The 14,474-nt window shown below is 37.6% G+C and overlaps 1 protein-coding gene across 7 annotated transcripts in view; it reads left to right on the top strand.

Moving 5' to 3' along the window:
* Nucleotides 1-14,474, top strand: part of LOC104310426 (histone-arginine methyltransferase CARM1) — a 79,899-nt gene that overhangs the window by 54,179 nt on the left and 11,246 nt on the right. For all 7 annotated transcript variants that reach the window (XM_069776071.1, XM_069776069.1, XM_069776070.1 and 4 more), the window contains exons 6-8: nucleotides 6,497-6,674; nucleotides 9,036-9,126; nucleotides 13,389-13,470. In XM_069776071.1, coding sequence (XP_069632172.1) covers nucleotides 6,497-6,674; nucleotides 9,036-9,126; nucleotides 13,389-13,470 — 351 coding nt within the window. The remainder of the gene's footprint in view (nucleotides 1-6,496; nucleotides 6,675-9,035; nucleotides 9,127-13,388; nucleotides 13,471-14,474) is intronic.

Below are 14,474 nucleotides of genomic sequence, written 5' to 3'. Positions count from 1 at the left end.
GTGCTCTTCAGTGGTGTGTGCATGAGATGTGCGATCTCAATCTGCTAATTTCACTATTGCAGTAAATCCTTTGCCAAAAAAAATGGTGGGGAGCAGAAGAAATAAGGCTGAAAGTGATTGGTGCTGGTAGTTTTGTCTAAACAGGAGATGTGATTCTAAGCAGCTTATGTAGGACCAAGGGGAAACATTAATGTTAACAGACTGGGAAAAACATGTAAGTAGAGCACTTGGATAAACAGAAAGAAAGAGCTACTATGCATGAGGAAAATGTGATTGTATTGTGGAGGTCAGCTACTGATGGGATTATTAAAAGTAAAAATAATTACTTCTGGTAAAATGCTTGTCTGTCTGTCATGATATGAGACATGAATAGTGAGTTGTTAAATGTAAGACTGCTATTTAATCTGTTGCAATAGCCAAACATGAGGGAATTAATGAAAGACAATTAACCTTGAGTGGACTGTGTTACGACTCCTAGGAGGGTGCTCATGTGTGGGTAGACTCAGTTTGCCTGCAAGACACATATAGGAATTTAGAAAAGCATTTGATGTGCACTGGGGGCAGTCTTGCAAAGATTCTGTCTCAAGCACCATAATGTTTGCAGTTACTTGCTATGTAGTGTTTAGATGATACTTATGTGCACCTTACTATCTTCTGCACAATAAACAAATAACCTGCACCTGTTTGTGTTTTCTGTTATTTAGATTAAAATACTTTAACTGTATTTAATTCTGTGGTAAATTGTCTGCTGTCTCATCTGGTATGTCAGATGTTGTGTGTGGTGGGGTTTATATGGTATGGTGATAATGCACACTAAAAACTAAAGGAGGGTAGATTCAGACTAGATATAAGGAAGAATTTTTTACAATGAGGGTAGTTAAACACTGGAACAGGTTGTCCAGGGAAGTTGTAGATGCCCCATCCTTGGAAACATTCAAGGTCAGGTTGGATGGGGCTCTGAGCAACCTGATCTAGTTGAAGATGTCCTTGATCATTGCATGGTGGGGTTGGACCAGATGACCTTTACAGGTCCCTTCCAACCCAAACGATACCTTGCTTCTATGAAAAAAATGAAAATAAAACATTTGCAGTATGTTGCCATATATTTTAAGTTCTGATATAAGTGTAATTATGCCTGAGAGCTCCTGTTAGGCAAGGTCAGTGTTTTGGGTTTGTGTGGTGGGGTTTTGGTAGCAGGGGAGGGGGCTGTAGGGGTGGCTTCTGTAAGAAGCTACAAGAAATTTCCCAGCTCCAAGTTGGACCTGCCTCTGGCCAAGGCTGAGCCCATCAGCAGCGGTGGCAGCGGTGGTCTCTGGGATAACAGATTTAAGAAGGGGAACCTGCAGTGTGGAGGGGGATTGGAATGTGAGAGGAAGCCCTCTGCAGATACTGAGATCAGTGAAGAAGGAGGGAGAGGAGGAGCAAGGGAGGAGGGGATGCCCCTGCAGCCTGTGGTGAGATGGCAGGCTGTCCCCCCCCCAGCCCATTGAGGGGAGCAGATGCCCATCTGCAGCCCAGGGAGGACCCCACGCTGGAGCAGGGGGATGCCCCCCAAGATGGCTGTGACTCCATGGGAAAGCCCACGCTGGAGCAGTCTCTGACTGAAGGACTGTAGCCCACAGAAAGGACCCACACTGGAGCAGTTCATGAACGACTGTGTCCCATGGGAGGGACCCCACACCAGAGCAGAAGAATGAGGAAAAGTTACTTACAATCTTGGATAAATGCAGCTGCTGCTGAGGTTTAAAATCTGAGCAGGTGGACCTGTATAAAGCTTCCTGATAGACTGACTCTACTGATTTGACTGTCTTTTGGAGCTGTATAACTGTACTCTTCTCTATGACAATTGATGATTACAGCCAATTAAATGCTCAGTCACATTTTTGCTCAGCGGCTTGGAAGGGCTATCTGTGAGTCTTGATGTTTACTTTTGAAAAATCAGAGAATGTGTATGTCAGATTAACTTTGTATTTCTGTTTGGGTTTTTTGAAGTGTTGCACAAAGGCATGTTGTTAACAAGTATGTATGTTTTCCCCTACCTGAGTCCTCCAAGACTTCTGTTTACTGGGAAGAAATTATTCTGTTTTCTCTGTAACCCCTAGCATTTAGTATGTTAATAAGTTTAATTACAGCAGAACTTTCAAACACGTAGTTCTCAAGCATCTCTAAAAAGTATATAGTTGCACAATTAGATAGAAAGCCATTGGACTATTTGTATTTCAGTATTAAGGATGCTGTCATGCTGTTTACTGTTTTGGCAGGGTTCATATAGCACTGCTTGCACAGATTGTCTTTTAAATCTACGTGAAATACTTTGATCTGTTTGCCAACTTTGGAAGTACTTGGAGAGTAAAATTTTTGTTTTCAGAGGGTTTTTTTATTCCATGAGGAATTTTGTAGAGTTTCATTTGGTTTCCAGAGAAAACAGACTCTTGATTTTCATTAGAGATGGATACTGGTGTCAAAATGTAAATAGTGTTTCATGATATTTCTGGGGGAAGTCATATGGAAAAGGCTTGAATTGCTCATAGCTTTATATGATCCATGACATCGATTATCAGGCTTACAGAACAGTTGGGCCTGGTTTTGTGTCTCTGTTTCATGGGGTGAGAGATCTGCTGTGTCTGGATATAAAACTGGACCTTTCATGAGGAGAGATATATGTTAAGAAGTTTCTCCTTACCTGTATGTATTAGAGACATCAGTTTTGATCTGGTTTTTTTGTCAAACAAACCCTTGCTATTTTACCAAAGACTTTTGAGCATTTAATTTTAATGAATGCTGCATGAAAAAAGGTAAACAAAAAAATAGCCAGAACAACAACATGGCCACATTTGGTGGCAGACTGATGCAACTCATTTGAAGTGAGCTCATAGACCAGGTACAAATTTAACTGTTTGTATTTTAGTTTAGGGTATCAATTTAATCCTCCATCACTGTAATCTTGCCCTGCTTTCAAAGTCTTCTGAAATCCAGGAGAATCACGAGAGAGCGCAGCTGTTGAAAACAACACATTCCTTTCAGTCACTGACAAAATAAGATACTGGCTGGAATTTTTTTTTCCCCTGGATTTTTTTTTTTTCCTCCAAAGCTATGAAATATTGAAACTACTTCAGTCCTATAGACATGCTGTGCTGACCATAACTTGGTGATTACAAGAATTTATGAAATACTGTGTGCAACATTGTCAACATACCCACTCAGATATACCTCCTCTCCTTTTGCCACAGATTTGCTATTGATTCCCAAAGGCATTGAGTCAAAAAGCTCTACTCTCATCACCCTTAGCTGCTTGTTCTTCATTTGCCAGTAAGATTTTTTTATTTTTTTAAAGGCACAAAAATCGCTAATATTTAAAAAAAGAAGCTTCAACTTAGATTAGTAAAAACAGTAAGCTGCCAAGATGAAGATACGGGTTGGGGATTTCAGTGTAAGAGATGAAGAAATAGGTTCTGTAAGGCATTTTTTTTAAATGACATGGCCAATATTTCTTCCGGAGCAGCAAAGGCATATTGATGATGGCATAAATAACTTTCTATGTATAAAACACACAATTCATGAAGGTGTTGCAGAGAGTGAATTAACTTAATAATCCTGTCAAAAATAGGGTCAGTTCAAACAAGATGGAGGTAGTTGGGACAAAGAGTTAGTTTATAGCTGTTAGCTTATAGCGTTCTCAAAGTGATTTATTTATTTATTTTTAAAACTCACTTGTGAACTAATATTGCCTGGGAGTAGAAGTTAACAGTATTTTACATGCATTTGATATAATACACTTTTGTTCTGTATATGTTGTAAACTATTTCTGTTACTTCTGTAGAATCTTCTTCTTGTACAAAAGAGATGCATGGAATTTGTGGGAGACTGTAGCTCTCCAAAGTTTAATATCAGTTAATTGATTTTTACTTCGGTTCCTGTGATAATGAGCCACTAGTCACAGTTCGTCAATGCACAGTATGTTTCAGTTTCAGAAAAATAATCTTTGTGTTTAAAAAATAATTTTAAAAAACTTAAATTTTTAAAACTTTCCAAACTTGCTTTTCATTGCCACCAATCCAGCTAGATAAGAACTGTCAATTAATTAAACCGTAGTAAAAATTGCCAAAAAAATAGCTGCCATAAGACAAGTGATCTTCTCCCTGAAATAAATCAATGTCTTAATCTAGTCTGTCTCAGATATACATGTAGCAATACTTGCTTAAACTGGCATTCATTGGCTTCCTGACAACCCTGGTACACAGACTGAGATTTTGGCAGATGCAGAATTGCCTTGATTCTTCCAACCACTGTTAGAGCATATTGGTGGGACTTTGAGAAGAATCTTGTGTGAATAAACAGAGGTTTCTGTTCCCTGAGACTCTGTGGCCAAAACCTGACATCAGCTAAGTTCCTTTTTAAAATGCCATTTTTATTTTTTATCTGTTTTAAGCTTCAGAAGGCCAAAAGCACAGGGAACTCTAGCTTCCCAATTCATAGCTACACTCTAAAGGAGAGGATAAGTACCAACAGTATTTCTTTGAATTTTCTTTGTTTGTTTTTTTTTCCTGTATCTAAGTGTAGGAAAGCAAATAAATATTGATGATTTTTTTTAAAGTTGTGTAATAATAATAAGGAATAGCAATGGAAAACCTTTTCTATTTGTCTCCATGCTCGTATTTCCAGTAAAAATAAAATTTTTCATAACATAAGCATCTCTGCTGCATGTGAGAGAGATATTGTAATGTTCTGCTGCCCTCTAGCCAACTCGGTGAGTTGCAGTTTGTGAGGGTCTGAAATGATTTAAGCATCTTGCCTTTGTACATCCATGCTGCTGCTGAGCTGTTACTTGTCAGTTAATTATTTTTAGAATCAGAATTCACCTGTGAGCAAAATGGTAATTTCATTTCCAAAATGAAATCACATCATGTGTCTGCTCACGTAGTCTCTGGTCTAAAGAACTTTTAAAAAAAAATCTGTCAACATGTTCTTAGAAATGGGTACAAACACTTGTCAGTAAAAGAAGCAGCAATGTTATTTACCTAATTGATAGCATGTTAGTGTACAATGATTTTTTTTTTGCTTAGTAGTTTTATTGTCATATTAGCATGTAGTTTATATTGGTAGGTTATGACTGAAAATCATTAGTTGTATCACTCATTCAAGCTTTAATGCAAATCCTTCACACAGATGTTATATTTATTAGGTTATCTATAAGCAAAGAAGGTGCTATAATTCCACTGGACAGTGTTGAGAAGGTATTTAATAGCTAGCAATTCACTTCATTTGAAGGAAGCTAAATAATTCAAATATTTGATACAGGACCATAAAATTATTAGGACTTCATGAAGTATTGTGGTCTGTTCTATAAGTTGTTCTGGGTTGGGTTGTTTACTAACTGCTTTAGCATATTCACATTTCAGTGAATTAGCTAATAACATTAGTCTCTTTCTGTAGTAAAATGAGTCATAAGTTTCATCAGTGTTCCCTAAGGCCCAGTCTGTTTTGGAAAAGGTTTGCAGAAGTAATTATGCACTTCTATTGATGCTACCATTATACCAGTGCAAGTATATCTGTGAGGGAGAGTTTTCTATTACTTATTGGATTGTGTATACTTGTTTTTCCTGGTATCTCAGGACATCAATATAAATCTCCTACTGTGCTGTTGCAAAGGATGCTTCATTTTCTAGAATCTCCTAGGAGACACCTTGGATTAGTGTGAAATAATTGCTTCTTTATAAGTTTGTGCCAGAAGAACCCAGATTCTACTCATTATTTAAACATAAGAAGTTCAGATACTTCCCCGTATGTCTGAATACAGTACAGCTAAATAGGATACGCATCTATGTCTAGATATATAGAGGCTTTGAAAAGGTTGTTCTTTTTCTTAATAACTTGCTGTATTGAACAAAAATTTTAGCTCCATTTCTTCTGTTCATTAAACATTTTGCTATGAGGTTCACTATGCCCACAGAAGTGGATAAATCTCCAGTATCCTGGCTCTAAGTACTGGCCCATTTGAATGTGTTTATGTGAATATAGTGCTGTGCTCCATTTACACTTAAAAAATACTCACTGCATACTTTTCAGCTCTTGAGTTTCTTCATCCTTTCATGACTACGTAACTCACTCAACAACAGTATTTTTAAAAATTTGGAGAATTAGGAAGACCCTTTCTTTGTAATCTTTTGTATTGAATTAAAATACCCAATACTTTTCCTGGTAGATATTTTTCCTTGTAGATATTGATTACAGTTATTTCTTCCAGGACAACAGTACTTGCATGGTCTCTTGCTGATTCCACACAATGCATTTCTTTGACTTTGCTCCAGTGAGCCCCAGTCTTTAGAAATTTTGGTGTAGCAAGGAAAAAATATGTGACCTTTCTATTTTATGTTGATTAACAGACTGAGGTAGTTGGCTTACACTGTAGGAGGTTTAATGCTAATGAAAGATCTCTGATATAAATTCTGCTAATCGAAGGAGTCAACACTTCTGTGTGCTTTTGTTTTTCCTCCAGCTGTTGGTGAGAAGCAACAACCTTTCTGACAAGATCACCGTTCTGGCTGGAAAAATTGAGGAGATCTCCCTGCCTGAGAATGTTGATGTGGTAATTTCTGAACCGATGGGTTATATGCTGTTCAATGAAAGGATGTTGGAAAGTTACCTCCATTCCAAAAAATGGTTGAAGTCAAATGGTGAGTTTGTCACCGCAGTTACCCCCTGCATAGAGAAAGGAAGATAAAAAGCTTCTCAGAGATGAAAAAAAGGCTTGAATTGGTAGTCCAGGATTGTCTGATTTTATACCTTCGTTGTAGCTCTACCACCACCATCTAGGGGGTCCAGGGGAATTAATATAATGATGCAGCCACCACTGCTATTACACTATGCTGTGACTTCTTGCTGTTTCACAGTGGAAGTAGCTTTTGAGTATGATGCTGGTGCACTGCTGAGTTCTGCTTGTTTTAATCTTAACCTGCAGCTGTATACACTATGATTGCATCTCTGTTGCAACATATTACAATAAATGATGGCACACTAGCCTCAACTGCCAGACAGGAGAATGTAGGTGAGAGTAGAACAGTCAAATAGGATGAGCTTTTTTTTGTAGGAAAACTGTGAAGTTCAAATTGTTTTGACATCCTTTCATTGGGCTTCTCCCAAATACCTTACTTGTCACTCAAAAGGCAACATCCAAGTATTATGTGAGAGATTCACAGTGTTCAGTGCTCTGTATTTTATCCCTCCTCTTTGGAGGAGTTTTGAAGGGAATCTGTAAGTTCCACGGCCTCATGGGAATCTTCTTTGAGAGGCAAATCTGAGTCTCCAACTGCTGAATGATAAACCTTTCTGCATGAACTGCTGAAAATGAACTATAAAGTCTCTTTTTAAAAGACTTACTTAAAAGAGACCTTTCTCAAGTAAAATTACTGCAACGTGGAAATTTCTGAAGCATGGGCTGAATTTGTGCTTCAGTGCAGGGAGCTAATGACTTTGAGTTGTTTCAAACTTAAAAAGCGCATTTGGGTAGTATTTTTCAAGTCAGCCACTGATCTTGAGTCTTCCGTTTAGATTCTTAGAGCCTGGTTTCAGAGGAGGGCTTCTGAAAACTGATCAGTAGGCAGTTTATTTTCAGTTTTAAATGAGTGAATGCATTTAAAGATAGGTGCCGAACTTTCTGATTGCTCACTTGTACAGTGGGTATGAATCACCTTCTGTGGTGATTATAAAACTTAATGATTGTCTAAGAAGTGAGCTGAAATTGTGACATTTTGAGTAAGTTGCTTATATTTAGTACCAGTTAGGTCTGGCAACTTTCTGTCACAAATTCTCTGCAAACTTGTTAATATTTTCCCTGAAGCCAGTTTTAAAAAGCATGTCTATTTTGTGAGTGTGGGGTGTTCTTTATTTAAATTCCTGTGGACTCTTCCTACATGATGTACTTACAAAAGGAAAGCTGTTTCCTTTTTTTTTCTCTTCCCTCCTTTTCCTGTCCTCCCCTTCAACTATGCATTGTGGTTTATACCAGATTAAAAAAGGATGAAGGAGTATGCTCAAGGGTAGTTTAAAATGACCAGGCTTTGTTTCCTGCTTCCATTGACACATGCACAATAGAATACAAGGGCTTTCATTTAAGCTTCTAGGCAGTCTGATGTACTGTCCACAGAAAATAATGGAAGGTAATTCCCCTGGTTTCCCAAGCCATTAGAGTGCAAGATCCTGATAAAAATGTATTCTTGCAAACTAGTAGATCAGGATTTCATTCCCTGCTCTGTCACTGATTTGCCATTTCATGCAAATAAAATTCCATTTCTCAACTTGAGCATCTGTTAAAATAAAAAGGTGTAACATACATTTTTGTGTCTGTAAAATTTTCAGTATTTACTCCAAAGTGCAAAGAGTTTCCTGGATAAAAGTCTTAAGAATGCAGTGCATAGAACTACTTCATTCATTAACAGCAGCTCCTCCAAATTTGACCAAAACCATACCCAGCAGTTTAATTCAAGATCAAGTCTGAGCTTTAATGTAAATCCTTCACACAGATGTTATATTTATTAAGTTAGCTGTAAGCAAAGAAGGTGTTATAATTCCACTGGACAGTGTTGAGAAGGTATTTAATAGCTAGCATTTCACTTCATTTGAAGGAAGCTAAATAATTCAAATATTTGACACAGGACCATAAAATTATTAGGACTTCATGAAGTATTGTGGTCTGTTCTATAAGTTGTTCTGGGTTGGGTTTTTTACTAACTGCTTTAGCATATTCACAGTTCAGTAACCCATATGTTAATGAAACTAAATGTTAAGATATCTGAAGTGTATGACAATTGCTGCTTCTGAACTAGTGGTTTCTCACTAGTGAAGACGTTCCTGTAGAGACGTCTTGAGACTATAGAATCGCAGAATTTCCTGAGCTGGAAGGGACTCACAAGGATCATCAAGTCCAACTTATTACTCCACACAGGGCAACCTTAACAGTAAGCCATGTATTTAAGGGCATTGTGCAAACGCTTCCTGAACACTTGCCTTGCTACTTTATATTGTCTTTTGTTTACTAGGAATGATGTTCCCAACTTACAGTGACATTCATTTGGCTCCTTTTTCTGATGAGCAGCTGTACATGGAACACTACTCCAGAGCCAATTTTTGGTAATGATTACTTATGTTATTTTATTTTTATCAAAGATTCAGTAGAGGTTAAAAATAAATCAGTTCTTTGATTCAGCATAAACTATCTGTCAACATTGGAAGAGAATGCTTTTATGTTTTCTATGTTCACTTCTGCTCTGGCTTACAGTCATGCTGTTTATTGTGCAAGTCTGAAGGATCTCTCAGGAAGTGCTAGAGCTGACTGGGTCTATTTTTGAGAGAAATTGATTCCATTGGTAGAAAAAGAGTTGACTGTGAATCACGTGCTATTGTTTCCTTTGCTACACCACAGCATAGTGTGCTGCGGATGGTGATCATTGTATTGCCTGAATGCCCAGGTGCATGAGCACAGAAAAGATACCTTGGTCCTCTTCCCAGAGAATAAGTATCAATTCCCATCTCCTGATCAATTTTCAGTTTAGCAGTTATTTTCTGTCCACCTAAATTTTTCATGCAGCTTTAACTAGAAGTTGTACTCATTTTGCCTTGGAATGTCCTACTGCTACTCTCTATTGTTGAGCTGTTGCTGTGTTCTATATAGGAGGAAACATTTTCAGTGATATTTTAATGAGGAGAAATTGAGATGATTCCATTTCAGCAAAGGGCAGGTTTATTTTCAAACATCTCCAGTCCCTCATGTGATACAGATCAGTTAATTTATAAATTAGCCATTTAAAGAATATTATTTAAAGGTTTTGGATAAAAGGTACTGTGGAACTCTGCAGTTGACTATTTTTAAATCTTCTGTAAGATTATAAATGCAGTCTTTCAACTGTGCTTTCAGCTTGCAATGTGGAATATGAACTTTAAGTGGTCTTCATCGAACCTATTTGTTGGTATCCTAGATTAAAGACAAAGTTTTCTTCCATGCCCAAGTTACACCATAACTGCTCACACTTACAAGGTTTCTTCTGGCTGCCTCTGAAGTAGACCTATGACAAAAATCTTACTATTTCTATAGTGATTAGAGGAGTGAGAGAAATTCAAGTAATTTACATGCTGAATCCTTTGCTGGCAATGTTACTTTATACAGCCAGTTTGTGCTCTTTTGTCTCACTGTGTAGGTTGAGCTAGTTATGAAACGCTTGCATTATGTGTTTACAATCACAAAAACTGCTACAGTATTTTTCTACGTTAAGAGACTGGAAAAAGAAGGGAAAACTAACTTCTGATAAGTTTTTGCATCTCCATTGTCATTCTGGTCCCTCTTCCCAAAGATCCTGTTATTTTTGCTTATATACATGCTATGTCAATGATACATATTAGACTACAAATTACAATAGTGAAGCACAGTGTTGTACCACGATGCAGATTCTTCATCACTTAATAAAGAAAATAGATACATACTTAGTAGTCTGAAGCAGAAATATAGCTCTTTTTTCCCAGGTCTGTACAGGACTGGATGTTACTGCCAATAGAAAGCATTTAATTTCAGACTGCTTGGGATGCTTCATCTTCATTTGTAATAAATGTAAGATGTCTGTGGAATACCTGGGGGGTAGATAAAGTGTATGTATGGGTATCTCCATGAACACTGACATATATTTTAATGTTATCGGTGGTGGGAAAAATTCTGCTACCTTTTGTTGTTTAAGAATTGTACAGTTGGGACTGAATAGTCCAGCTAGATTAGTTTCTTACATTTTGTTAACAGAAATACACCATCTGCATTCCAAATAAAAAACAAAAGAGAACTTCATTTGTATTTAGCTGGCATACATTTAATAAGCTGAATTATCTGTCAACCATTGCAAGGCTTTCAGAGAATTGCATAAAGGGGAAAAACGGATTTTTCAAGTCTGCTTTAGTAACTGATTTCTCTTTACACCAGGAATGTTTTTGTCATTGATATTATTATCACAGACTGTAGTAATACTTTGCAGTTATGATAGCAATCAGGTTGGTATCATATGGCAACATACTGCAGTCTTTCCTCCACCCATCTTTGCAAAAGAATGTCTCCCATTTTTGACAGATCTTTTTATTACCTACTTGTAATTTTTTTTATGAGACTGTTTCAACCAAACTAACCACAGAAATGTCACACAATTGCCCTTGATGATAATCCTTGTGTATCGGGTTCTATCTGACATATTCCTAGACAAAATAGTTCATGTGCTTACAGTATAATTTATTGCTGTCTTGATGTCCTGTGAGCAGAGGGCTGTAGTATCAGTCCTCCTATCAGTCCACATAGTTGTCATTTTGCATGGATGTATGCCCAGAACATTGATTGTGCAAGAGGATTAAATGCTCCTGAGGTTACTGAGTGCTCTAAAGACCAACAAATTAGTGCTTTTAATGTCTTCAATCAAATGTGGGATCAAAATGTTCTCAGTGAGAGTGCAGTAGTTCTGCTTCTGCACCACTCTAGGACATTCATGTTCTTAATATTAAAAGGTCTGGATATCCTGATAGATCCAGAGCTATAAAAGTCTTATTTCAGACAAAGCACTTCTCAGGGCTTTTTTGGACATTTGAAGGAAACCATCAGGAACTAGTTAGTGACAGCCTGTGATTTGCTAAGCTTCAAATTCCAGGCCTCAAGAAACAACTTTAATTCATTGTCCAGCTTTGCTACTTGGAACAGAAGATGTGTTTTGTGTGTAATAAATCCTTTCCTATTTAGCTAAATGTATATCCTGTGTCTTAGAGATTGTATATTGGTTTGGATTTGGTTGGATGATAGTACTTGAGCAAAAGACTGAATGTATCTATATTTACAATTTGAACTTTCCTCTGGTAAAGGTACCAGGACTTTAAAAAAAACTTCAAAATCCTACACAAAAATCATGCTGTGTATTCTAACATTAGATGCAGCAGTTAGCATAGCCTGTTTACTACTATACAAAGGAAAGGCTACATGTTTCTCATAGACTTAGAATTATTGTCTTGGATCTGTAGAGTAGTAATAATTATGAGACTGTGTAAGTTTGTTTTGTTTCTCTTCAGGCCTATAGATTGGCTTACTGTTGTGCTTGAGTTGCATATTAATTTGTATTTACCAGTAATCGTTCCTGAAATTGTGATAATGTATAGTCTACCATAGAAGAGCAGACTGCTCTCTTTGTTGGTGAAAACCTTGCAAAGATAGAAAGATACAAAGCATAAATATGCAGCGAGTGCTTACAAATAGTGTGCATTTTGTCTGTTTCTCATCAGTGACAAATAAGCAACTCAATTATACAGTAGAGCAAACATATGGAAAAGGGTAAAAGATCACTTGCAGTTACTGGTGTCAGCTGGTTTCCTCTGTTGTGCTTATTTGAGATTTTCCTTGAAGATATCTTCTCAGATATCTTTAAGGCATGCAGTCATCTGGGCATCTTTCCTCTATGCAATTAGCACAGAACTAGTAATGCGGAATTTATCAGTATTAAAGGGATATTGCCAGACTGGTTTAGACTAACTCATCCACTTTGAAAAAAGTTACAATAGCTTAGGAGTTGTACAATGTTGTAACAATGAGGGCAAACATTTAAGGTTTCCCTTTTTAAGTGCTTCTGAGGACTTGGAAGTCTTGACCATGGTTTTGTATTTAGATGGTATTTCTATCACAAGGAGTTGAACTTCCTTGCCGTTTCCGCTTTCCATCCCCTTTTGTTTATGTTATCTGGAAGTAAAGATACCTATTAAACTTTTCTATAAGTTGATAAGAGGGTTATATGCAGGAGGAAGATTACTGCAAGCATGTATATTTTAATTTCAAATTTCATACTGGAAACAGTCTTGAAGATACAGTAAATGCACATTTGCATAAATTGGTAAGATAAAAATACAGGGTTTTTTCCGCCATTCTGTTAGTATAGGATAACCTTTATTATCCTTTTTAATGTCAATAAAAAGGAACAGACCTGTAATACAGGTGTCCTCATCACCATTTTGATTTATACAAGGTCCACCCCCAATTCTGGAATAGCTCAAGATTACAAAAGTAGCTTAAGAGTGCCTCAGCCCTTCTCCCTATTCTCTGCTTGCTGTGTGCATTCTTTCAGAAGCATTGGATTCTTTCCGAAGCATAGTGTGAAATGTCTCCATATGTCCATTTGAGGGGATCATGTCACCTCAGTGCTGTATAGGATGTCTGTGGGGAACGTAAAGGAAGCTAAGGAGGATTGCAATTTGGCCCCTTGGCAGATGGGAGAAAGGGAAAGAGGTGCTTAGCCCCACTTCACCTGCCATTTACAGTTATTGTGCCTGGGACTGGTTGGAACCCAGAAAAAACATTTTTCCCTAAACATTTTATGTGTTACTGTTTCTAGGTACCAAGAATGGTTCTATGGGGTCAATCTGTCCAGTCTGCGCAGTGCAGCTGTGGATGAGTATTTGCAACAACCAATTGTGGTAGGTTTGTATGTCTGGGGGTTATTTTTTGTGTTTTCTCCTCTCCCTATCTTGTCCCCTCCACAAAATCTTAGAAGTACAGTAGCCTCCTTGTTTAACAGTGCTCTGTGGCTGTTAAGTAGGCAGCTGGGAACTAACTCCAAGTGAGAACAGAGCTGCTGTCAAAGGTTAACTACTCTATGTAATATTCCTGGTTTTGCTATGAATAACAGATGTCTAGAGATATGCACACATTAGGAAGCCACAGCATGTGAACAACTGTCTTCCTACTATACAACTAGCTTCCCTCAGTGTTTCCAGCCTCTTAAACAAGTGACTTGACCCTGATTTTTCCCTTCCCATCTCTGATCCACAAATTAAAAGAGAAAGCAGCCAAGCAAACAGGTTTCTATATTATGAAACAACCCTTTTTTAATATGTAAATATGCTTATTTTATTGGTAACTTGGATCTAGCACCTGCTGTTCTCCTTTCTTTTTAGTAAAAGTCTAGGTGGTACCTAGCTAGAAAGAATGTGGGAGAAATCCTTCTCACCTCTCTGGGGAAAAAGCTAAACAATTCCCACCCCCCACCCCAGCATAATGCTTTGGTGTAGGTGCAATGAAAAGGTTTGCTCTCAGAAATTTGACTGCAACGAATCTTGGCTAGCTTTAGGCTAACTAGTTTAAGTAGCAATAGCAGTGTAGCTGCTGTTGTATGGAGACCCTAAAACCTGTCCAGAAGTCTGGAAAGACCATCAGACTACTCATGTGACCTTCTGCACTCGACTGCTTTTAGTACTTGAAATGGATAATAGAAAACTCTCACTTGTCTTCATAAATTTCTGCCATATCTTGGACTATAGCATGGTCATTCTCAGTGCTGGTTCTTTGGCTTTCAGTTAGAGAATGGAGTAATCTGTAGGACTGTGGCACATACTGGCATCCTGTATGAAGTACAGGTTTGGCTTTGTCTCTGCTGAAATTCTTCCTGTCTTGGAGATCAAAAATGCATTGCCCAATAAAA

This window comes from Haliaeetus albicilla, chromosome Z (assembly GCF_947461875.1).
Source record: "Haliaeetus albicilla chromosome Z, bHalAlb1.1, whole genome shotgun sequence".
In the NCBI taxonomy this organism is placed as follows: domain Eukaryota; kingdom Metazoa; phylum Chordata; class Aves; order Accipitriformes; family Accipitridae; genus Haliaeetus; species Haliaeetus albicilla.
This window is presented reverse-complemented; position numbering and strand designations above follow the sequence as displayed.